A 25,384-nucleotide genomic window follows, 5' to 3' on the forward strand; every position below is an offset into this window, starting at 1 on the left:
GCAGTGTAGCATCAACACTATTTATGGTGGGGATGGTGCGCTGCTGACCTCAGCTCGGGACGTTTTGGGTCGGTGGAGGGAGTACTTCGAAGACCTCCTCAATCCCACCGACACGCCTTCCGATATGGAAGCAGAGTGTGGGGACTTGGGGGTGGACTCGCCTATCTCGGGGGTGGAGGTCGCTGAGGTGGTCAAAAAGCTCCTCGGTGGCCGGGCCCCGGGGGTGGACGAGATTCGCCCAGAGTTCCTCAAGGCTCTGGATGCTGCGGGGCTGTCCTGGCTGACACGCATCTGCGGCATCGCGTGGACATCGGGGGCAGTGCCTCTGGATTGGCAGACCGGGGTGGTGGTCCCCCTCTTTAAGAAGGGGGACCGGAGGGTGTGTTCCAACTACAGGGGGATCACACTCCTCAGCCTCCCTGGCAAGGTCTATTCGGGGGTCCTGGAGAGGAGGGTCCGCCGGATTGTCGAACCTCAGATTCAGGAGGAGCAGTGTGGTTTTTCGCCCTGGCCGTGGAACAGTGGACCAGCTCTATACTCTCAGCAGGGTTCTGGAGGGTTCATGGGAGTTTGCCCGACCATTCTACATGTGTTTTGTGGACTTGGAGAAGGCATTCGACCGTGTCCCTCGGGGGGTCCTGTGGGGAGTGCTCCGGGAGTATGGGGTACCGGGCTCCCTTTTAAGGGCGGTTCGGTCCCTGTATGACCGGTGCCAGAGTTTGGTCCGCATGGGCGGCAATAAGACGGACTCGTTTCCGGTGAGGGTTGGACTCCGTCAGGGCTGCCCTTTACCCCATCCGCATGACTGCTGACGCCGCACCGATCCGCCTGTCGATCTCCCGCTCCATCGTTCCCCCACTCGTGAACAAGATCCCGAGATACTTAAACTCCTCCACTTGGGGGAGGACCCCATCCCCAACCCGGAGAGAGCATTCTACCCTTTTCCGGCTGAGAACCATGGTCTCGGATTTGGAGGTGCTGATTCTCATCCCAGCCGCTTCACACTCTGCTGCGAACCGTCCCAGTGAGAGTCGAAGGTCACGGTCCGATGAGGCCAACAGAACCACATCATCCGCAAAAAGCAGAGACCTAATCCTGAGGTCACCAAACCGGACACCCTCAACGCCCTGGCTGCGCCTAGAAATTCTGTCCATTAAAGCTATGAACAGAATCGGTGACAAAGCGCAGCCCTGACGGAGTCCAGCCCTCACCGGAAACAAGTCCGACTTATTGCCGCCCATGCGGACCAGGCTCTGGCACCGGTCATACAGGGACCGAACCGCCCTTAAAAGGAAATATAAATATTTATTTAGGAAATATTTATTTATATATTTTGATATAGGGTATGATTAGGAGGCCAGAATTGATAGGGCTACAGTGGGCAATTTTCGCCAGGGCATCGGGGTACCACCCTTACTCTTTCAAAGGAAACCCAGGGATCTTTTATGACCTCAGAGAATCAGGACCTCAGTTTTACGTCTCATCCGAAGGACGGCACCATTTTTACAGCACAGTCCCCCCGTCACTGCGGTGGGGCATTAGGATCCACACTACAGGAAAGGCTTACCTGTTGGCCAGACCAACACCTCTTCCCAGTAGCCATGTAGCCTAAGCAAGCAGCTCAGCCTTCACAGAAGTGGAGCAGGGCAGCCAAAGCCTGGCCTCCAGAGATCAGAGCCACAGTAAAGCTGCCATCAAACTGCAAAGCCTCAGCATTTACAGAACGGGCTTCGTTCTGTTTGTGCCTGCTACAAGTGCCAGGCACTTAAATTTGGCAAGGAGCGTTTCAAAACTCACAAGAAATGCATCACTTTGAGCAATAGTTAACTGCCAGATTTTTACTGCCCAAAACACGTTACAACAGCCTTCAATGGCACACAGTCTAAATCTACATGGACAATACAGCCCATTGTAAATGTCACAATGGGTGAAAAGACAGATGGAAACACAGCCTGTTCTGTACAATTGTGTCAACCCCACATTTCGTCCACTTCTTCAGCACACAGAAATGAATCAGGATACAAAAACTGATTCCCATTCACGACACACAAGGAATTACGCGTGGGATGACAAATGTGCATTATACAAGCAAAAACTATTTGACATTAAAGCACAGGTGCTGACAAAGACCTACTGATCAGAGGGGGCTCCTTTGCCCCAGCTGTACAACTTTGAAAGCCCCCAACTACATCCATTTTGGTTCGGGTACCAAAAAATCTATCAAGGACCCTAAAGTCCTCAACAAATGAATGTCAGTGGTTATCTAACTTGGCACCGCGTGGGCACAAGTCCCTTTCCCTTTGAAAAACTATATGAAACCAAATGTGATTACAAATGATCCCATTAATGAATATTCAAGAGCTGAAACCCACGTAAATGATGAATCAGTAAATCAACACAAAAGTCTCATCCCAGACCCTTCTCATGCCTGGTTCCCCAATAGTGAAATGAAATGCCAAACCACATCAGAGAAGAGCCTCAGGACACATCCATTCCAGGAACACCCCTACTACCACCCCACGTTCCCTCAGTGCAAATAGTGATGCACTTTCTACCATTTGAATATTTGTATTATTAGTTTCTTGCTTTGTTTAGAAGATAGCTGTGCTTCCCCTGCTCCAGTACTGCTTACACTTGTACCTGGACATTCTTAGGAAGCTCGGTCTAGCTGCACTCCTTGACTCCTTGGCTTCCCTGTGTGTGACTAATGTTATTTGTCTCACTCGTACATCACTTTGAATAAAAGCAGCAGCACAATTCTTATGCATGAATACTGATCCTTTAAGAACAATGACATATTTTGAGAGAAATAACCAAGATGAATTAGCAGACTGGAACAGATGGGGATTCCCCGCTGAAGCTGAAAGCCGCCCACTGTCTGATACCAGCCACTTCAGTGTTATGAGCCACCGCATCAGCACCTCAAATCAGGGAAAAACTAGAGAATATGCTAAAGAGGATGAATGCATAACAACCATTAAACAACGTAGGAGAAGGGTGAGCAATTACAGAGCAATGGGGGTATGCTGAACACCAAACTATGAATGAACAAAATCAATGGCTACTGTGAAAGAAACCTTTAAACATTTTATTTAAAGAGGCGCTATTACTTCTGGATTTTCCCTTTCCTTTAGGGTGACAATACACTTTTTCAGCAATGTTGAGGACAAGGTTGTTGACCAGTATTACTCAGGCACTTTCCCATTGATATTGGGCAACACGTTTCTATCTGAGAAACAGTAATCAGCAGTAGGAAAGTATTTACCATCATCCAGATCCAGAGAAGTTGCCTTTTGTCTTACCTTAATGGTACCTGCCTGGCAACATTGATCAAAAAGGTACCCTGTGTATCATCAGCTTTAGTGAGTTATATACAGCTCTAGAAGAAAAAAAAAAGCTGTAAGGACTCTGTGGGCATTTAGGGTTAGGGCTTAAAGCACACTTTAAAAGGACGTCTATATTATTCAAGTTTACACATGCCATCACGTTGCAGCAAAAAGCAAGTGGGCAAGTGAAGTGGGATTGCAAAACTATTGCGAGTGAACACAAAAATATTTCAAAAAATATTTTTTTCACACCAGGACCTCAGAGGCTCCGTAACGGTATGAACAGGACAAAAATCCACAAACCAACAGGAGCGAAGTCACAAATGTAACTACATCCACAAAGACAGGGTGTGATCCACAAATGTGCAAAGCACCTTTCACATGTGCAAATCGCTCTAAATTTTTGTGGATATGGTTTATGATAAAAAATACATATTTGTGGATTGTCTTCTGTGGGTTACAAATAATTAAGTCCAATAAAAACTTCCATACAAATGCCACATCTCATGTGGTGGCATGTAACCTTGCAAAACTGTCATCCAAAAGATGAAAAAATGTTGCCGTAAACAGTGTATTTTGTGACACAACGAAATAAATGATAGAGCATAATATGAAACAAAAGATGTTTATTTCATCATCTGATATAAATCGTCATATCGCACAGCCGTAGTCAGGGGTGTGTTCTTGCTCCTACTCTGTTCAATACTTGTATGGACTTGGTGCTGGGCAGGGTCGTGGGGTCCAGCAGCTGTGAGGCATCTGCTGGTGAAGAAAGATTCACTGATCTTGACTTTGCCAAGGATGCTGTGATCTTCGCAGAGTCAACAAAGGCTCTGATCAGGGCTCTCGAGAGACTGAGCGAGGAGTCTGAATGTCTGAGCTTGCAAGTGTCCTGGATAAAAATTAAGATCACTTACCTCAGCAGCAACATTCGTGTCTCTGGTGACTCTTCCAATGAAGTCAGGAGACAGATTGGGAGAGCATGGAGGGGTCATGAGGTCTCTGGAAAGGGGTGTGTGGTGCTCCTGATATGCTGAGATGAAGACCGGACTCCTTCAAAAGTCAAGTTCGAACAAATTTCAAATGTCATGCAATTAGTTCAGATAAACACTTGTGACTCACCCCCCCCCAAGAAAAAAACCAACACAAAATCATTCTTTTCAATATTTTATTAATAGCCAGTACCACATCAAAATATATATATATATATTTTGTATACAACTGGAAAACAACTGGTATAACAACTGGAAAACTGAATGCAAAGTTAAGTTTGTCATAATTAAGGTGTCATAATTAAGGTTTAAACCCGAAACCACATTTAGGTATACCTCCCTGGTTTTCTGGCTTAATGATCTGTGTGGGGATATGCAGATCTATACTGAAATATTCCAGAAAGCGGGTTCGAGTTTAAACCTTGACTCCAAAACTGTGGTAAAATTAGCGTTACATGCAGTCTTCTGGCTGTAATATCTTTCAATGTCTGTAATATATTTCAGTGTTTGTGTGTGTATTTCAAGTTCAATAGCCCAGCTGTCTTGCTTAAAGTCAGTGCCAGTGAATGGACACAGTGCACCTATTAATATACATGTAGGGCTGGATGATATGACCTCAAATCCATATCACAATTAATTGAACATTTTACCTTGATTACGATTAATAGGCGATTATGAATCTTTCATTGACAAGGTTTGAGCCCTGCCCAGTTTTTGGTTTAACCTCATTTAACACATCTGATTCAACTCCTTGTGCTAATTACTAGACGGCTCTTGAGCTGAATGGTGTGATGGAACAGGGAAAGAATTAAGCTATACTGGGCTCTGGCCCTCCAAGACTGGAGTGAGACCCCTGTCTTAGTGACTCATTTAGGGAAGGACAGAACTGGAGTTGTGAAGTGATCAGCAGTGTGACAAGTACAGCATATGCTAAAATACACTCGCAAAAAGGCACCAGAACATTTTTAATATCCATACACATGTGACACGTTCAACACTGACCTTTTAAATGTCAAATATGTGAAAGATTTACACTTCTGGGTTCCTTACATGAAAGGGACATGAAACAAGATGCTCAACAACACAAATAAGAAAATACACGACATGTTCATGATAAAATGACAGACATACCAGACACTTCAATGCACGGTGATTTCTATAAGATATAGAATTGTGTTTTGGCCAAGCTTTGAAATATGACTGACTATTGATGTATTCAACATTCCTGAAATGCAAGTAGTGTTGTAGTCAAGACTGCTTAAACCGAGACATTGCCGAGACTGGAGAGTATCAAGACCAAGACACTACCGAGATTTGAGGGTATCAAGAAACACACTAAGGCGAGACCAAGACCAAGACCGAAAACAGACTAGGGCTAGAATCAAAATCACATTACTCAGATCAACTGTAGAGAAAAAAAGGCATTGCTGTAAAGTGTCTTTACACGTTAACATGAATTTGATGTATCTTTTCGATTATATTGTCCATATGTGTCTCATTTAAAATCTCCCAGATTTGTCATAGTTACGAGGCCTGATGGAAAACAATATTCTCAGCAATCCTCTCCTATAACCATTTTATCAGACCTCGACAAGGGAAAGAGATGGGATGTACCAGAAAGATGTTCATATTAAGTCTCTTATACCAGGGACAGAGGCCTCGGGTAAGCTATGAATATGGCTATGTAATGATCCCTTGCTTTGAATTGGAGAGAATGAGCCTCCAGATTGACTTGCACCTCCAAGACCGTTCTTTCCAATGAATGTAAAATACCTAATTTATCTGAATTATAACTATGCTATAGACTATGCTGTATCCATTAATAGATAAACTGGAATTGTCCCACTGTGATCTTTACATTTCGATATCAACATCACTAAAATTACTTACCATATAGCATATGGTATTATATAATATTGCTCAACACGATGCCCATAGACAGATGCTATATAAAATCAAGGATGATTTATTATGTCAAATAACACCACTGTAATAATTAAACAATATACCCACACAGCAGTCTCCATCAAGGTGGTTCGACAAAATTGGCATATAGCAGAATATTTCTTTTTCTGGGACGTTTTGCAAATATACTCTTTGTGCTCTGTAAAGCCAAAGTTAATTACTGCCGACTTCGGACATTTTTCGGACATTTCTTTGCCGACTTCACTGTGATGCGATGTGTATGATGTGTGTGGACAATACTTTTGGTACTTTCTCTAAAGTACCAAAAGTATGGCACCTGGTGTGGTGTAAAAGCACCCTTCATCCACCGTCATGTCAGAAACAGGATAGATGTTAGCATTAGCATAGTTCAAATGTTTAGCTGCTGTAACATTAACTAAACTCATGGTATAGCATCCAAATTGAAATCAGGCAAAACCACAACTACAAGCCAAATCTACAAAAGAGTTGAAACTACTATCCAGAACTGTGCTAATCTGAAAAGCAGTGTTTTAGAAATAAAATATGTAAATGAAGGTTAGGAGGATCCGCTTTTCGGTTTGTGGAGTTATTAGACTTAACAAGACCTTCCTGTTTCAGCTTAACAGAATGGGTTTCATAGAGGGTGTGGCAAGTGTGACAAGCTGGAGAGAGAAGCCAAACATGAAGACTCATGGAAAATGTCTGTCACCCTGGCTAAATTTACATTATCTACATCTTTAATTACAAGCATATATAGAAATTCCCTCTGAATATAATGTCACACTTATAACGACTAACATCTACTTTAGCCATTACAGACGCTCCTCTATTTACAAACTTTCAGACATATGAATGATGAGGATTAAGTCCAAATTGTGTTCCTTGGGCTCCCGTTTCCTGTCCACAACATCACTTTTTTCTTTCTGCGCACCAATTCCGCCAAGTACGACTTCTGGCCGATACTTCCACCTCGCAGAAGTGTAGCGTGCGTATTCCAACCATCCTAGTTCTTTGTACTTGTGTATACCCTTGAAATGATGTTGAATAATGACTTATGAACATTTCAAGTTATGAACTTGATATATACATACACATACATACATATATATATACATACACATACATACATATATATATACATACACATACATACATATATATATACATACACATACATACATATACATACATACACATACATACATATACATACATACATACATACATACATACATATACATATATACATATACATACATACATACATACATACATACATACATACATACATACATACATACATACATACATACATACATACATACATATACACACATACATACATATACACACATACATACATATACACACACACATATATACATATACACACATATATACATATACACACATATACATATACACACATATACATATACATATACATATATATATACATATACATATACATATACATATATATATACATATATATATACATATACATATATATATACATATATATATACATATACATATATACATATACATATACATATACATATATATATATATACATATATATACACATATACATATATATATACACACACATATACATATACACACACATATACATATACACACATATACATATACACACACACACACACTATAAGCACTTTTTTCCCAAATTTTCATAAAATTATCATCAGCTTCCTAGAATTGTAATTATGAAGATGATGGATAGATTCAAAATAAAATCAGCAAAGCCAAAGGGCTAACTGGAGCAGCGGTAGCCTGCATTTATCAATCACAGCTAGAGGGAAGATTAAGAAGTAAAAACTTCACACATCTTGACATAAAATGTTATTGTATCCTAAATCTGATGAATGCAGGGCATTTATTAGCCTTATTTACTAGCTATGTGGGCCTTTTCAATAGTATGGCAAGTAGAGGTGTCTGCAATGACATTAATGAAGTTTACATTAAATTTCATTGTAGCATTGTAGCCGATTTTGAATCTATCCATCATCTTCATAATGAAAATTAATTTTAGTCTAACTACAAGGATGCTGGTAGTGAATCCTGCTGTAGCACTATATGTTAAAATCCCATTTCATGCAAATGGTCCCGTTTCCAGCTGTTGGTGTTAGCTAATATTGATACTCAAAAAATACAAATATCACCTGGCAATATCTGCTAGTCAATATATACTGCTAGTTAATGAAATAACAGGAGAAAAGCACATTTTTGTCAGAGACATTGAGAACATCTATGCTAAGACATTAACTTTTTCAGGAGTTATTGTGGGTTATTCCCACGATTTTTTTCTATGAAAAATATTTTTACAGAAGTTATCACCTGGTTTGTTTCTTAGCTGTGGAATGGACATAGGATTCATTAGATGAGGGTCAGGCAGAAAGTGTGCGTATGTGTGTATAAAGCCAAATCGCTGGCTTACTCTGCAAAGCGGAAAGAGACAATGATCAGTCTAAACGAAACATACCCTGCTTTAGTTGGTCATTTACACTAGTCAACTGAGTACGACTAGGCTATAGCTTTGCTATTAGACAATTCAGCTGAAATAACTGCAGCTAAATTAAATGACACTACATGTGATTTAGTGTCATGAGTAACAAGTAATCAAATCAAATCAAATATTATTTATTCAATCTATAGAGCTGGGCAATAGCTTTAAAACAATATAAGGACCACTTCGGTGCAGCTTACATTAAGGTAAATATAACCAGTCAAAATCACACGATGAGATCCGAAAGTGTGATGATTTGACATGGAATGACCCACAAACATCATTAATAATGAACAAGCACTGAATGGAAAATAAGCAGTGATCCTTAAACTGAATCCCATGGAAGGCACAAGGAAGGGGCCATTTCCAAATGATAAAATGGTTGATTTACTATGGAATGTGGAAGGAGCTACTGGATTATCTAACAATCTCTGAATTTCCCAGTTTTTCCACTCTTGCCCATATCATTTGTACTACAGTAAATTAAGCTTGTTTGAAATGAGCAAAATGATAAGCTTGCTTTTGAAGATAGATTTCAAAGGAAGATTGCCAATTATCTAAATTCTTCACTGTCACAGAATAATTAAGAATGATCTGATACTGTATAAACAAAGCAAGTAGTTAAAAATACTGCAAATAAAAATACATTGCCACAAAGCCAGCCCCCATGTTTCTGTGGGACTTGCTCCCAGGGGAATCCAGCACCTCCTCTTGTGAGGACCCTGGGGTTCAGGAAGCAAACTTGCAAGAAGGAACAAGTTCAAGTACCATAATTTTGTGCCTTAAGTGAGCCAAATCAAAAAAACGAAATAAAATTTCTATCGTGGATACTTATGAAGTTTAAGGGAAAGTTAACATCCTTAAAATGATATACAAATGCTCCTCTACTTACGAAAGAGATACGTTCCGAATGGCCGTTTGCAACTTGAAATGTTCGCAAGTTGTTATTCAACATCATTTTAAGGGTATATGGAAGTACAAAGAACTAGGATGCTAGGATTACGCACGCTACGCTGCTGTGCGGTGGGAGTAGTGGCCAGAAGTCGTGCTAGATGGAATTGGCATGCAGAAAAAAAAAATTGACGTTGCAGACAGGAAACGGGAGCCCAATGAACACAATTTGGACTTGCAGTCCTCTTCATTCATGTCAAAGTTCGTAAGTTGAAAGTTCTTAAGAAGAGGAGCGTCTGTACTCAGAAAATAAATGTATTTCATCACTTAGTTTATTAGGGTTATTAGGGTTAAATCACTGAAACACTCTTTAGTTCTTGGAATTCATTGATCCTTCAATGACTCCAAGCCTTGCAGGCCATGACACATGACCCGCACTACCATACTCCCTCCACCATGTTTCACAGCTTTGATGAGCTGTGATCTTCAACCTTCTTTTCAAGCGGCTATCATCTTACAAGTTCACACACTTCCATTAATGATTGTTTAAACCATTCAAGATATGACAATGTAAAGTGGTCTATGTGTGTGTGTGTGTGTATGTTAAAGTCCATTTATTGTGCTGAAGGTAAGATCACATTTTACGAACTGAGCATACTGAAATACACCAACCTTTTGATTGGTGGGGAGTGTCGGTCTCTGTGTACTTTTAAACCAGAAGCAGGAAGACACTCACCCTTTTTTGAGTTCTTTCAGATTTTAAATGCATAAAATGTCCAGGAGGGGGCAGTGCTATCACAAGGGAAGGGACAACCTCAGAAGGTGCATTGAAGGATACATGGGCAAGTGCATGTCATAGATGCAAAACCTATTCTGCACTCTCAGGCATGCACAAACATGACAGCCACAAGAGAGGCCTTCCTCCATTCAGTGTAAGAGAAACATCAATGGAGTCATTCATAAATCACTGAGGCACATAGTGTCTTACTTCTGTATATTAGCTTGAATGACAGCCATTTAAAAGCTGAAATGGCTTTCACGTCAGTGACACCAGGGTCATGTGAACTTCCTCAGGAAACAGATATGCTAAGATAAGCACTTCGGGAAAGGACGTTCAGTCAACATTTGGAGGACTGCTGTTTTTTTTCCATAGAAATCTTTAGAATTATTATTTTGACTTTGTCACAAGATCCATTCGGCAGAGTATACTACTGCATTTATATGTGGTTTAGCACCCCTTCCAAGGTCATAATTGGGTTTATGGTCATCATAATTGCTGAATTATTATTATTATTATTATTATTATTATTATTATTGCCTCTACTAAAATTAAGCACAATAAACAGAGCACAGTGGATACAAAACATTGGGTGCTGTCACAGCCCTATAATCCCCTTCCAATGTCACCCTGTCCTCAGCCCCTTTCACAACCAGCACAGACTCTATTGTTGTCTGTCTGGACCAATAACACTTGAAGATATAAGTAACAGGGCTTTGTGGGGTGGATCAATCTGAACGCCCACACTCTTCAGAACAGTGGCTGGAAAGAGACAGCAACACATGGTACCTGAAGGGCTTCTGGCAGCCTGAGGAATGCCTGGAGAACCAAAGAACTAAGACCTCATCCACCCCACATCCACTTGAAGCCACCTGGTCAGATGCAGGGGGTGCAATGTTACCTTGGCAACGTGAATTAGAGGCAGCAAGAACATCACCTATCTGGGCTTCAAATTCCCCATTTATCAGCTATGGAAAAACAGAGAGCGGCACAGCCACTTGCCACTGGCCTTTGTCATGTGTACATTTCCTAACACACATCTTACATCAGGACTAAACTGCTTAAAACGTTTTTGTAGCTCCTGTAGCCCAACAAGTATGTAGCCCAACAAGTTCTAAATGCAAAGGTTATGGGATCAAAGTCCATCAAGTCCATCCATCCATTCATTTTCCAAACTGCTTATCCTACTGGGTCGCGGGGGGTCCGGAGCCTATCCCAGAAGCAATGGGCACGAAGCAGGGAACAACCCAGGATGGGGGGCCAGCCCATCGCAGGGTACACTCACACACTATTTACTCACACATGCACACCTATGGGCAATTTAGCAACTCCAATTAGCCTCAGCATGTTTTTGGACTGTGGGGGTAAACCGGAGTACCCGGAGGAAACCCCACGACGACATGGGGAGAACATGCAAACTCCACACACATGTGACCGAGGCAGAGACTCGAACCCGGGTTCCACAGGTGTGAGGCAACAGTGCTAAACACTGCACCACCATGTCGCCCCACAGTATAAGTCGCTTTGGATAAAAGAATCAGATAAATGAGTTAATGTAATGTAAATCCCATCGACTGACCCTCCCATGTAGTCTACGAGCACGGGGGTAATTCTGCTACTGCTTATCTGATCCCAAAAATGGCATGATTAAGGACGGGAAATATCAGAAGGCAAACGCAGAAATAGATGAAAAACAAACACAATTAAACAAAAATAGCAGAGCGGGAGGAGCCCCAAGGGTCTGGCTGCCAGTACAGACTGAGGCCTTATGGAGGGGTCCCCTGAGGACAGTGGCCCCTCCCCAGAGCACCTTACTGGTTGAAAGAAGGATGTGCGGGGAGAGCCAGATGACGTACACTGATCCCTTGAGTCATCTAGCCTTGCTTGTGGTATGGGATAGTCCATCTGTCCATACATGTTGGTCTCAAGAAGCTCTAACAGAAGATTCAGACCTGAAAACCAAACACGTGCCCCCCCCGCAATATGTCGGGGCTTTGGGGCGCTTGCATTGTTTTAACTAGAAATTCGCAAATCAATTAATACACTGAAATGGCAGGAGGAGTGTAAGATCAGTTTAATATGCCTATTAAATAGCTATCAGGGCCACAGAAGAGAATTACAAGTATGAAATTTAAATACATTACTTAAAATGTGATCATCTGATATTTACATCTGGTCCTATTTATCTACTGTTCTTTGAAATCATCAAATACACAGAAAAGTATGTCTTTTTAAGATGCATATTCCTATATTCTGCAAATTCTGCAGGGAAAGAAATCATATGACCAAAATCTCAAAAGGCCATTAAAAGATGTTCATTGTGATCATAGGTGTTAATTATTGGAACATACACACACAAGCCTCCCCCTTAAATGCCAGTGGACAGCCAGGCCCATCTGCTGCCAACCTTTTCAGTCTGTGACTACAGGGTGGGGGTGGGGGGTCGGGGGGTGTGGCAAATGTAAGGCCTAATCGCCTCATGGCAACCACCTACACAAAGGAACCACTCCAACCACGGCACAAAGGCAAAGGCTGTGCTTGTATCCCCCACCTGCTCCTGGAACCTTAGTCCCATCGAGGCATTTAAGGCGACCCAGGAAGGCCATGCTCACAGGGGCCAGCTGTTTTTGATGGGGATCCGCAGAGCTGAGGTCATCGTAGACCTCAAAGGCAACTCCACTGAATAATGAAACAAGCAGGGGAAAAGAGCAGAACGAGATGCTGAGCTAAAACCGAGACGTGTCAAATGATTCAGCGTCATGCAAGAACTAAGGATAAAAATAACATGTTTTCCTAGATGAAACACAGTAGCCTTTGCAGTGAGAGGACTGTATGAGACCACAGCAACTAACGGCTCCGTCTCAAGGGCACCCTTAAATTCTACTGCTACATCACTTTCCATAGGAACCACATTCACCCAGCTCCGGCACACTACTCCTGAGCCTGGGAAAATGCCACTCTCCCACCAGAGGGTAACAGATCAAACCCGAGGCAAGGCATGTAAAATAAACAGCGTCAGGATAACATTATCCAAAAAACACAAACGCAATGAAGCTTTGTCAACTAAATTCAGCCAATAGCAGCCTCGGGATTCATTGCCTGACGCAAATATGACCGTTAGGAACATACATAATAATGAGATGAGGATTCGAGATAGCCATATAACCATGATAAATCAGGCAGTTTCCCATCTCCCAGAGAGTAGAGAACGTTAGCATTTACAGTTTCATGTAGACCTCAGCAACTGTTTAAAAAAAAAAAAAAAAAAACACCTAAGAGGATGTTAGGCAGGAAATGCCAAGAACGTTGCACTTTGAGTGGTATGACATTTCAGGTATGGTTTCTGTGAACCTACAGTAACGAAGGGGTATCATGACAAAGACAAACAAACATTCTCTCCCAGATGCTGACGTTAGATCGTTTGATAACCTACAGTAGGTCGTAGTTACAAAATAAGCAACTTGGCATACCACAAGAATGACCATCTTAAAAAGACTATATTTAAAAAGACTTGACGAATACATTTTATAGCACTCAAATGTGTAATGGTGAGTAGCAGGGTAATCAAAGTGAGACTGGTTTTAAACATGGTGCTGTTTTGTTAATGCCTTTTGTTAGTGCTCAGTTGTGTACAGAAAAACTGCGTATTTGGGGAAGCCTATCAACCCCTAAAGGCAAAAGTGGGCCCTACCACTGTCTACAAAAAAAAGAGGCCTTTCTCAAAAGCGTCGTAGTGTAAAACTTCTTAACCATTAGAGACGGCGTTCTACTTTACAAAATGAGCAAGTTTCTGAAAAGCATCCTAGAGCAAAGGTCACCACTGTAGCACAAAGATTATCAGGTCATGGGACAGGCTGATGTGCGCTTTCAAATAACATTTCTTAAATCGACAGTTCAAACTTTTTAATTTTCTTATTAAAAATGTTCATGGCGATAAAATGTATATATCATTTATATCACCCAGCCCTAATATTAATGAGTGATGAGAACATCTTCCAGCTGCCTAAATGACTAATAAATGACAAAGCTAAGGCACGTAAACCAGAAATGTATCACTTGTTTTTTCTGACTAGTGCTCTCTGGCAATGGGACATACCACAAATTATGATCACTTCACCTGTCAAGAGCATCACTGGGCACAAATCAGCTGTCACTAGCTTCAGGCAGAGCAGAAACATGCTGACAGATTAGTTACACAAATGGATAGACTAACACCTGTCAGCATTTCTGCAGAAGATGCGTCAGCAGTCAAAACCCCTCTGGGAAGTCCCAGGATCAGGAAAGAGCCGGTCTGACAAAAAATAAAATCAGTTTGCATTTAAACATCCTCACCTTACTTCTTTGCCTGCTGTTTTGACAGCAAAGGACAGGATATTGGGGGTTCACAGCCTTGCTGTGTCCACACTATTAGGGAAGAAAACCTGCTGCTGTCCACACCAGCAGGTTTTATAGTAGCCCATAAAAACAGCATTTTCTTTCTACATGGTTCTCAAATCAGCTCATGGCCACAGTGAATTCCTACAGGAGGCTGACTGAAAACATAAGATTGTCTTTGTACTGCTTATTTTTAAATAAACATTTACAATGTCACATAACTACCAAGTATCTGAGCAAACCACTATTTAATCCTTAAAATAAATGTGCAAACTCATCACAGCAAGGCCTCTTGGCTTACTCTTTAGACAGAATTGCTATAGGATCAGTGTAATTTGTCATGTAAATATGCATTCAGGGCACCATAAAGATCTGCAAAGGTGAAACAGCAGGATGAGACCTGCCTCAAACCATGCAGTGCCATTCATGCACCGCTGCTCAACAGGAATCCCCACAGTTAGTCAGTACCCACCACTGACGCAGCATCTTTCTTGGAATTCTGGCCACAGCAGTTATAGCCCCACCCATCATTGGGTTTTTTCATTCTGCACCCACAATCAGTCAGGTCAGCATGCCCCCAGCTTATGCAGACCCACTCACAGGTCGCCGTGGTTCTCTGCTTGACAAGTTCTGGTCAGCTCATGTATTCAGCACTCCAGTTACTTCCTGGCACCGGTATCTGATACACAGTTAAAGTTCAGATTCAACACTTTTATGGGTTGCAAAATAAAAAACTGTGTGAGCATCTGACCTAATGCGTAGCAAAGTCCTTAAAAATACTGGTGCACCTTAAAAAGCAGCCCGTTAGAAGGACTTTCCAATAAGGGGATAGAGGTAGGATGACAGGAAACAAAAGGACAACTCAATCGCCCATGAAATGAAATGCAAGATGTTTCTAACTGGCAGAAGCATGCACCATCCCATAAACCAACTACATACATAAAGGACTGTTCTACGCTCAGAAGAAAAACAGGGATAACCTGGGTGACCTGCAACTCTGAAAGCAGATACCAGGCGGGGCTGTGACTGGGCACTGAATCGCTCTCTTGTGCCAGCCTGTAACTGTATAAGAACCCCAACTTGTCCTGGCCAGCTCCTATCTACAGACATTGATGTTGAAAAACTTCCTTTTGACATGTACAAGCGTTGAGGCACACAAAGAATGCATGCCACTTGAATGGAGACTCAGAAGCTCCGCATCAACATGGCTCTCAAAAAGAAAGACTTTAGCCAGTCACTATCTACATCATGCTTTCAAACTATCCGTTGGACATTAGCTGAGATAGGAGAATCTGGTATAATCAGGGGCAGGTGGACTGTTCCAGATACTGCTGCAATGACAGATTGTCCCAATGGCTGGCACAGGATCCCATCCCAGCATCAACTTGTCGGATTTAAGGAACCTCAGTTAAAATGGAATTTATCGTTATTCACTTACATTTAGCCCGAACTACCATAAACCTGACAAATTCTAATCCGACTAAGCATGAAATCCAGTTCTAGCCCTGTTAACTGTTAGCCATTGTTAACAATATTAGTGTTTTGCACATAAAACTCCATAGCAACACGTACACAGATAACTGAGATAATTGTGCGTACAACCAATTTAATGAGCCACAAATAACACACAAGTGCTAATAAACACTATAAATCCACAACTTTCACTTCTGTTGATAAAGGGCACAGCTATCTTAGATTCTGAGCTTGAGGTTGCAATGATTCCTCAGAGTACACGAGTTGGAATTCCGACTTAAGGGGGCATTCCAGTTGAAATTTCCAACTAAGAACTTGGAATTTCTGAGTTCAAATGGAACACAGCATTACTACATGACATCTGTCACTCTGACAACTTGTGTATTCCAGCCATTCAAAACCCGCAACTAACAGTCAGTTAAGGACATAGACAAGGCAGGGTGGCTGAAACATTACTATGGGGTGGAGAAGGACGAAGTTGGTTTGGTTAGACTGGTAACTTAAGATCCCACTTAAAAGTCCACACACAGAAATACCAAACTATTTGAAAGAAGCAGTCAAGGTATTTGTTAGAGTATTAACTTGAGTAGATTTATGCTCCAACTCCATATATGCAGAGTTCATACATCCCCCACATTTATACAGTGGTACCTCGGTATACTTCCTAAATCCGTTCCAGATCCTTGGACTTATGCCAAACAGGACGTATACCAAACAAATTTTTCCCATAAGAAATAAAGGGCAAATGATTTATCCATTCCCATGAGAAAAATCCTATTGTTATTGGAATATTAAACATCGATGGGGTTGTATAAAATAATGTAAACACTGCTTAATACTAAAATACATAAATACCAAAGCAATCAGATGAAATAAATGAAAATTTAACCTCACTTTACCTTGCTGAAAAAAAGCAAAAACACGCAAAATCACATGAAAATTCACAGAGTTATAGCATGGGTTGTTCACTGAATGGTAGCAACCGGTGTATTGACGATCATGAGCAGTCGTGGCTTTGTCTCGAGAGAGGTAAAGGGTAGCGTGCGGTGTCGTGATTCACTTTGACCCATACAAGTTATAGCACACAAGTCGTATTCCAAACAAATGTCGTACACCAAGCAAAATTTAGATAGATATCCGCTGACAGAAAATATAGCAGGAACTAAGTGGTAGTGTGAACTACCAGAATAGACCATTTGGTAGTGCCAAGTAAAATTGGAAGAGACTGGTCTTCTCATTTTGCGTGGGTTTCCTCCCACAGTTTAGAGAGACAGTCAGACAAAGAGGTATCTTAAATTGGCAATAGTGTGCAACTTTGGCATCCAGCTAGAGTGTTCCCTTGGGCTTATGTCCTGTCACTTAAGATAAGCTCCCTGCACCCCTGTACTGGATTAGCAATTGGAAGATGGGATGGATGGATGGATGGATTTGCATGCACAATGCTCTGTGATCCTTCAATAGGGGAACCTTCCGACAGGACCCCAGCAAACACAGCACAGACAATCAAGTAAATGCAGTACACATCCTGTAGGTGTGAAATTCAACCAGGGTAACTTCAGATTCAAGGTCACAATCTGGGGCACAGGAAAAAATGTTGCTACATCTTGTTCCTTAGTAAAGTAACTCTGCTTTAGCTCATCTATCAGGTGACAGTATAGAAGGTGCCAAAAATAGAAATGAGATAAGACAGCAAACATTCCTGGTCGCTTGTTGATATTACCTTCCGGTGAGACAACACAAAGAGCTCCCTAATACCAGTGCCACTATCAGCTTAAGTCAGGATGCTTGAATCAAGTGACAAAACTGTTTCCGGGTCCAACCCGAGTTCAAACCAGTATGCTACAGTGTTGTATGTCTTAGTGTTAATCGATCAGAAATAAACTACAAAAATAATAATAATAATAAAAAAAAGGAAAGAATTCTCCTTCTACCCCTTTCCATGCAACAAGAAAGGATAGGAAGTGGTTGTGTAAACAGTCATTTTTCACATTTTTTTCATGTTTCGTATTAGGGTTGTAATGGAACACAAAATTCATGGTCCGGTACAAACCTTGGTTTTGGGTTCATGGTTCGGTACAATTTCAGGACAGTAGGAAAAACAAATTATTAAAACCACAAACACAATTAGGAAAATTTATAAACTATTAATACATTGTAAAAACATATTTTTAATTCTTAAATTTTATACATAAACATTATCATAAACTAAATCCCATGTTCTCTACTACAGAGTATGAATGCCTACCTTTATCTGAATCTGCTTAATTTCCATGGAGAGGAAGCTGATGGACGTTCTTGGTTTTATTAGCTACTCTCTCTCCAGTGGTGGTACAATTTATTGGGCAACCAAAATACTCCCAAACCACCGATTATGACTCAGTGTAACCAGGATTAGAATAACATCTTCCATGTTTAACATCTACTTTTGAATTATGATACACCCATGTCCAGAAATGTGCACATTCTTTTTATTGTGCTTACCAAACAAAATATTATGCACTGAACATGTACTGATGTACCATTTATTCCTCCTGGGAGAAAAGCTACCTTCATCACTCTGTTTGAATTAAAGAAAGTTAGTCTCCTTTTCACGCCTAACGATATCTCGCTGAAAAAAAAAAGTTATAGCGCATACTATTACCAGTTCTGCCATAGTGGATTGTTTGGACCATCAGGCCCCAGAAACAGTTTTTATGTTATGCATTGCGTCAGACTTAAAAAGAAGATAGGAGGGTTGGAATAGTATCGGCTCACGCTGCCATCTTGGTGCATAATCAGCTGTAGTAGTGAAATAGGTACACATAATATATTAAGCCATTACATTGCTCTGTGTTGTAATGGTACCGATACAGTGCTGTGCCTGTTGTCGTTCTTACAACAAATCTGGTCTGATCACACTTAAGTGAATATTTTTTAAAGGTAAATTGCTGGTTATTTATTTATTTCGTCCGTGGCTGGGAGGCTCCCTTTTAGCTGAAGGGACTGAGTTGTCGTTTCCTTTTGTTTCACTCTCTTTATGCCTGTGACGCTGTCAGACTCGTCACGCTGCTGTATCCCAAGTTCACTATTGGTGCACAGTCAACAGTGCATCTGTCAGACATAGTTTGCTTAACATGATAGGATAATTATGACCTTTAGGATGCTTCCAAGTTATATTTTTAAAACCAAACCATTTTATGTTTGAGCTCACCTCTCATAAATTACGTGCCATAAAAAGTCATGAAAATACATGTACTCATGTTAGGTTACGTACATCAGACACCACATCCATAAACGTACTTCGGGTCATAAGATGTAGTAATGATAGCATGTTAACAAATCTCAGCCAATGTTCATTAGTTAACGATGCCCTGTACAAGTAGTACCCATGCTAAGAACGTCCCAACTTATAAACATCTCGTACTTAGGAAGAGACTGCCATGAAGCCTGTTATATTATAAATTTGGGTAAAATACAATGGTTTGTAATACCAAAACACACTCAGTACTTTGTGATGCTTGTGAAAACACTGAAAACCTACAAATTCAACTTAGACAGGCTTAGGTAATTAATCTTTTTCATAAACTGGGGACTGCCCGCACTGTTATCTACAGAAACAATCACATGGAAGCAAGCCATTTTAGCATTATTCTTACCATCTACAGAGTGGTCTCCAAAAACTCTGGCACTTTTTCCACAGTGAGATCTGGTTTTGAGATGTTGTTGATGACTAGCTAGATAAAACTCTCATCTCTCTGCATCGCTGATTTTTTTTTGTAGTTTTGAGAATACGAAAGGATCCTTTAATTGTGCCACAAACACACCCACCCCGAATGTGGCCACAGACACTACATACAGAGTATCACACACCAGACTGGAAACTGCATACCAACATGGCAGGTGGCTTGCTCGGTGTGGATGGTACAATGTGACATTACATGCAATTCTCCTATGCATAAAAGCTGTCAAAATTTAAAGTAAAATATGGGGCTCTATTTAAGCATGGTTTTGAGATAGGAGACAGCCAAACTATACGTTAAGGAAGGCAATCAGATGGCTGCAGAACTACTCTGGAGAAGCCACTTCCTTCCTCTCATCTGTCAACAGCTCTTGCATTGAGTCAGTTTTATTTCTGACACATTATTTTTTGACTGAGGATAGAAACAATAGGGGAGTCAGGCAACAGAGATAAGAGACAGAAAAGTTCCAGCAGTTCCCCAGTGAAGGGAACGCACATAAGACAGATAACAATTAGTCCGAGAATGACTTATGGCAGATAGCGCTGCAACCTTAGCTTGACAATATATTGGTTTGGAATTTCCTCAACATTTTTCTTAGTCCAGTAAGAGCAGCATACAATAAATCTCCTAGTACGGATAGTGGGCGCACAGAGTCACCTTCAGCATCCCAAAATAACTGGTAGACTAATCCCTTTACGTTTATCTGAAAAAGCAGGACAGCAGAGCACCATGGGATACCACCTGACCGGGGTCAAAGTAGTGCTGGGCAGTATACCAGTTCATACCAAAAACCATTTTTATTATTTTTATGATATGAATTTCTCTCATATCACAATATATCAGGTTAAATAACCTACACAACGTTCGGAAAGTGGCGCAGCTTGAAACTGTTGAAGGGGCGACCTTTCACTGCTGCACCGCTAAAAATGTACGGCGAAAGATCAAAAACGGAAGATATAGCTGACGCTGGAGTTGAAAATAATGAGAGACAGTTGTCAAAAATCAATTCTCAGATACTAATTGATATTAAAAATTAGCATCTGATTAGACACTCATTTTCACCATTATTGATACCAACAGTGCGATTTTCGCCTCATTCGCCGAACTTCACACAGCACCACTACAGCGCAGGCGCGCGTGCACGCACGCACACACGCGCGTAGCCCCTTCTCTCCTCTCAATGTGTGGCGAGTTGTGGCGACGAACGCATGCGCGCTGGTTAACGCACACATACCGAGTTGGCCGAACATGGCATATGCTGCAGTTGAAGGCACTTCGCAAGCTGATTTAGTAAGAAAAGAAAAACGCAAAAGTGCCGTTTGGAAATATTTTGCAGACGAGCATGGAAAGGCTAAGGATGTCGATAAGCCTCTGTGCAAACACTGCTACAAAGTTGTGGCGACGAAGTTAAGTAGCACGTCAAACCTGGCGAAGCAGACCGATATCCCAGTCTTCATGAGAAATTCCGCGAGGTCAGTAAAGTTCGTGTTCCAGCACACTGAGCTATTAATGACTTATCAAAAATATTAACTTGGCCGGCGCACACCTTAACATTAGCCGTTTATCTATAAGCAGTTACCATACGTCTACCGTATTTGTTGGCTATCATTAAGATAGGCACAATAGCTAATTATTTTATGTGGGAGCAATGCAAAAACGTAAAACAAAAATGTGTCCTGTAAAATGTGGTAAATGCACAGTAAATAAAAAATACCGTCGTATACCATGAAACCAATATAACTTTGAAAAATACCGTGATATTAATTTTTAGTCATACCGCCCACCTCTAGGTCAAAGACCACAATCCTTATAATAGCAGAAGCAATCATACAAGCCACATGTTATTCTGAATTCAAATATCACTTGTGGATGGTATGGCATTACCTTACATGCAATCCTTCTATACAGAAAAGCTTTCAAAAGTAATAGGTATTTCACATTTTGTCCTTATTAACCTTAATTCACGTCTTACATTTAATTTTGTTCAGAAAACAAGTGAAAGCAGGGCTCCATACTACAACCCTTTAGTTGCATTTTGCATTTTTAGTTTCCATTTTTGAAGGCAGACTTTATAACTGAGCACACCAGTGTAACTTGCTATTTACTTTTGTTTTCTTTTTTTTTTTTTTTAAACCATCATCGTATATCATGTTAAACACTAGGAGGGAGCAAGAATTGGAGTGTAGGGTTCCAATCTCAAAACTGAGATTGGAAAGATTTTAAGAACCAGGAATCAGATAAGACATCTGAACTACGATTCCCTATCATTTCCTACACAGGCATTTTTGATGCAGCGGACAATGCCCAACAACTCCACTTACACATTTGTGCTTGAAATAATTTTCACATTTTAGTTCCGAAAATGCATTTATTAGTAGACTTACTACTTACTCTTTTGTGGAATAATAGCACTAGAGCATATCAGAGTATGGATCAGTGCTGATACCAATCCAAAATATCAGATCATTGTACCGCCAATAAAATCTAAAGGATACCCAAACCTATTGGTGTATATGTGTGAGGCAGATAGAGTAATTGGAGTGGAGAGCTAACAAGAGGCTGTCGTCGACATAAAAATGCGGCTTGAGGACAATTCTGTGCAGGATGTCATCTACCGGTATCTGGTCCATAAGTACTCTCACAATTGCTTGGCCCTTTGGTGACAGTCAATATGTTTACATGCACACTAAGAATATCGAATTATTGTGTTAGTCCGGACTTTTAAAGTACATGTAAATACGTTAACCTAACTGAAACCGTACTAAAATTGAATTTCTTGAAGTTAGCCTGAGACACTCAGATGCATTACGATTACTCGATTTACTCCTCCATATATACGTTCAATGAGACACAAAACTGGCCTAGGCGCTCTGCACATGCTCCACGGTACCCCCCCACCATCAGACTTTGACCCAGAAGTAACAGAAGCCAGTACACTGAAGAAGCATGGAGCATAGCAGAGGACATATAGCAGGTATGAAATGTTCAGCGCTGTAATGCTGTCCAATTCACTGCTCAACTAAAGGGAGCTGTTCCACCACACCAGGTATCGTACTTTTCATACTTGAAGATGGTACCAAAAGTACGGTACTTCAAGGTGTTGGTTTTCAAATGACATAAAAAAAATGGTACTGGTGCCAAATGACATCACAACGTGAGGAGGGGTATTTTGTACTAAATTTGAAAAAAGGCTGTAGTAGGACTGGACGACGACATGTGATATTAATACCAACATCGCATGTTATGCGCATGCAATTCATACATCACTAGTCAGATAGATTAAGATCAGGCTTTTTCCTTACCTTCAATTTGGTATGGATATTATAGCGCAGGGGGTCTTGCTAAAACATTTTTACTCTGTCACAGGAAAAGAAAACATAGCAAGGGTTGCGATGTTAATGATTATTCCTTTTCAAGATGATCTAGTATATGTTTAAAAATCAGTTTAAAAGTTTACCTCCACTGCTTTTGCATGGGTGACGCATGCGTTCTGTGAGACAATCATAATCATTTACTTCCTAGGTGTTTAAATCTCTCTTAGACAAGTTCTTGATGAGCCCTGGAAAGCACGAAAGTGTTTAAAAGGCCTTCCCTGTTACTATGCGGAACAACCACTGCTAACCTGCAGAGTGACCTACTCTAAGACCTGGAGCCATCATATTCTTAGCAGGTATTTATGCAGTAATGCTCTTTCCAAGCCATCAGGCCGCAGCCACATTAAGATGTAAAGAGAAGCCCAGGAGACAGGAAGGTCCAATCAGGCATGACTAACACTCTCCATGATGACTAAACTGTTTTACGATTGCATCAAACTTGTTACCTGGTAGCTGTACAAACAACAGGCGGAAATATAGACAAAAATTACCTGATTGCAATCTTTGAGGTTAGAGTCAAAACTAAAACACCCAAAAGATTCCCCATCACACCATATGTATCTGAAACAGTCTTGATCTTAAATAAGACTGAAGTTTTTAAAAAATGCATTAATACTAATAAGGGGCCACTACAGTGAAGCACACAGCCTTCAATGCATTTAGAGATGCACAATATACCAGTTAACACATTGTTATCGCCAATATGTTATTAGATGTAGGGTTGTCACTTTAAATCGGAAGAAATAAGGAATCAGTTGTGCAGTATGAAAATATTGGACATGCCACGTCCCATATTGGTTCAAAAGGATACACAATATTCTATAATATGTGACCCGTGCTGGCAAAATGAGTCGGAATGAGGAAATTGTCAAAATGGAGTTATTTTTTTTAGATTCTCCTTTTTAAAACCTTCAAAATGATGTATGGTTTGTTGGAATCGGACAAAAAATGACCGAGTTACATCCATTAGATGTTGTTTACATAAAAAAGGTTTTATAAAAGGGAGTTCTATTGGTTCAGAGTGATGTCATTGGAAATTCTATGCAAATTTTTAGAAAGCAGGCAAGCCTCGCTTCACGGTGATACCAAACAATCGGTGGGGGGATTACCAGTCATGCCACGAGTGAGTGGAGAAAAATTCTCTTAGAAAATTCGTGTTTAAGATAAAGGACTAATTTCTGAAGACAAAGCCCGTACAAAACATTCAAATTATGATGGGATGATTATTGGGATTGATAGATGATGACTTAATCGACTCATTTTTAGGAAAATCTCAATTTCGACGAAAATTAACTTTCTTTGACATTTTTGACTCTAGCTCATAAATAGCCTGTGCGCATTACGACTCATTTTGCCAGCACGGGTCACATATGAGATGATACCACCTTACCCCACCTCCCACTCTGCAAGCAAATAGCCAGTATCTGTCAGAAATGTCTATATTACTGCACCACTAACTGTAATATTAATGACTTGAACATCTTGAAGGACATTCATCACTGTATCCTGGATGTGGACAGTGGTAGATAGAGTACTCATTATGGAGGGACTTTTTACTCTATCCTGCCTGGTTAAAACCTCAAAAGAAATATGTGTCACAAAAAGTGTCAGCAGCGAAAACAACACATCTATTTCTGCTTCTGGCCGAATTCGGCCGGTTCCAGCAATGAATCAACAAGGCTGGAGGGCTCACTGAGAGACAATTTGTGAGAGAGTTTTCCAGTAAAACAGCTGGTGTTATGATGGGGGGGGGGGGGGGGAAGGAGAACTGAAAAACAAAGTCAAGTGGAGGAAATATGGAGTCACCTAGAAGCCAGAACAGTTAATAATCCAGAGAAAAAAAAGCAATCCAGACACACTAACCTTAGCACAAAGAATTAATTTAAAATTAAAAATGAACAATTCATTACAGTGATTCACTGAGCAAATTCACACACACAACAAATCCCACTAGAGATGCTCCGATCGGCATTTTTGGGGCCGATCACCGATCACCAA

At 40.8% G+C, this 25,384-nt stretch overlaps 1 protein-coding gene and 1 long non-coding RNA gene across 7 annotated transcripts in view; one reads left to right on the top strand and one right to left on the bottom strand.

Moving 5' to 3' along the window:
- mapkapk2a (MAPK activated protein kinase 2a) overlaps positions 1 to 25,384 on the bottom strand; it is a 58,953-nt gene that overhangs the window by 25,963 nt on the left and 7,606 nt on the right. The window contains exons 1-2 of one of the 6 annotated variants that reach the window (XM_049004302.1): positions 19,929 to 20,304; positions 4,244 to 4,379 (exon numbers count right to left, since the gene is read on the bottom strand). The exons of 1 other annotated variant lie outside the window; for it this stretch is intronic. In XM_049004302.1, the coding sequence (XP_048860259.1) occupies positions 4,244 to 4,321 (78 nt within the window). In that variant the 5' untranslated portion in view covers positions 4,322 to 4,379; positions 19,929 to 20,304. Of the gene's footprint in view, positions 1 to 1,567; positions 2,101 to 4,243; positions 4,380 to 17,192; positions 17,380 to 18,538; positions 18,746 to 19,928; positions 20,305 to 23,314; positions 23,628 to 25,384 lie in introns of those variants that run through there. 4 more of the 6 variants (XM_049004306.1, XM_049004304.1, XM_049004305.1 and 1 more) reach the window with 4 other exon arrangements.
- On the top strand, positions 21,183 to 22,516 carry LOC125727513 (uncharacterized). The gene is made up of 2 exons (XR_007388789.1): positions 21,183 to 21,484; positions 22,292 to 22,516. It is a non-coding gene; the product is annotated as an uncharacterized LOC125727513 (long non-coding RNA).

This window comes from Brienomyrus brachyistius, unplaced genomic scaffold (assembly GCF_023856365.1).
Source record: "Brienomyrus brachyistius isolate T26 unplaced genomic scaffold, BBRACH_0.4 scaffold100, whole genome shotgun sequence".
Classification (NCBI taxonomy): Eukaryota; Metazoa; Chordata; class Actinopteri; order Osteoglossiformes; family Mormyridae; genus Brienomyrus; species Brienomyrus brachyistius.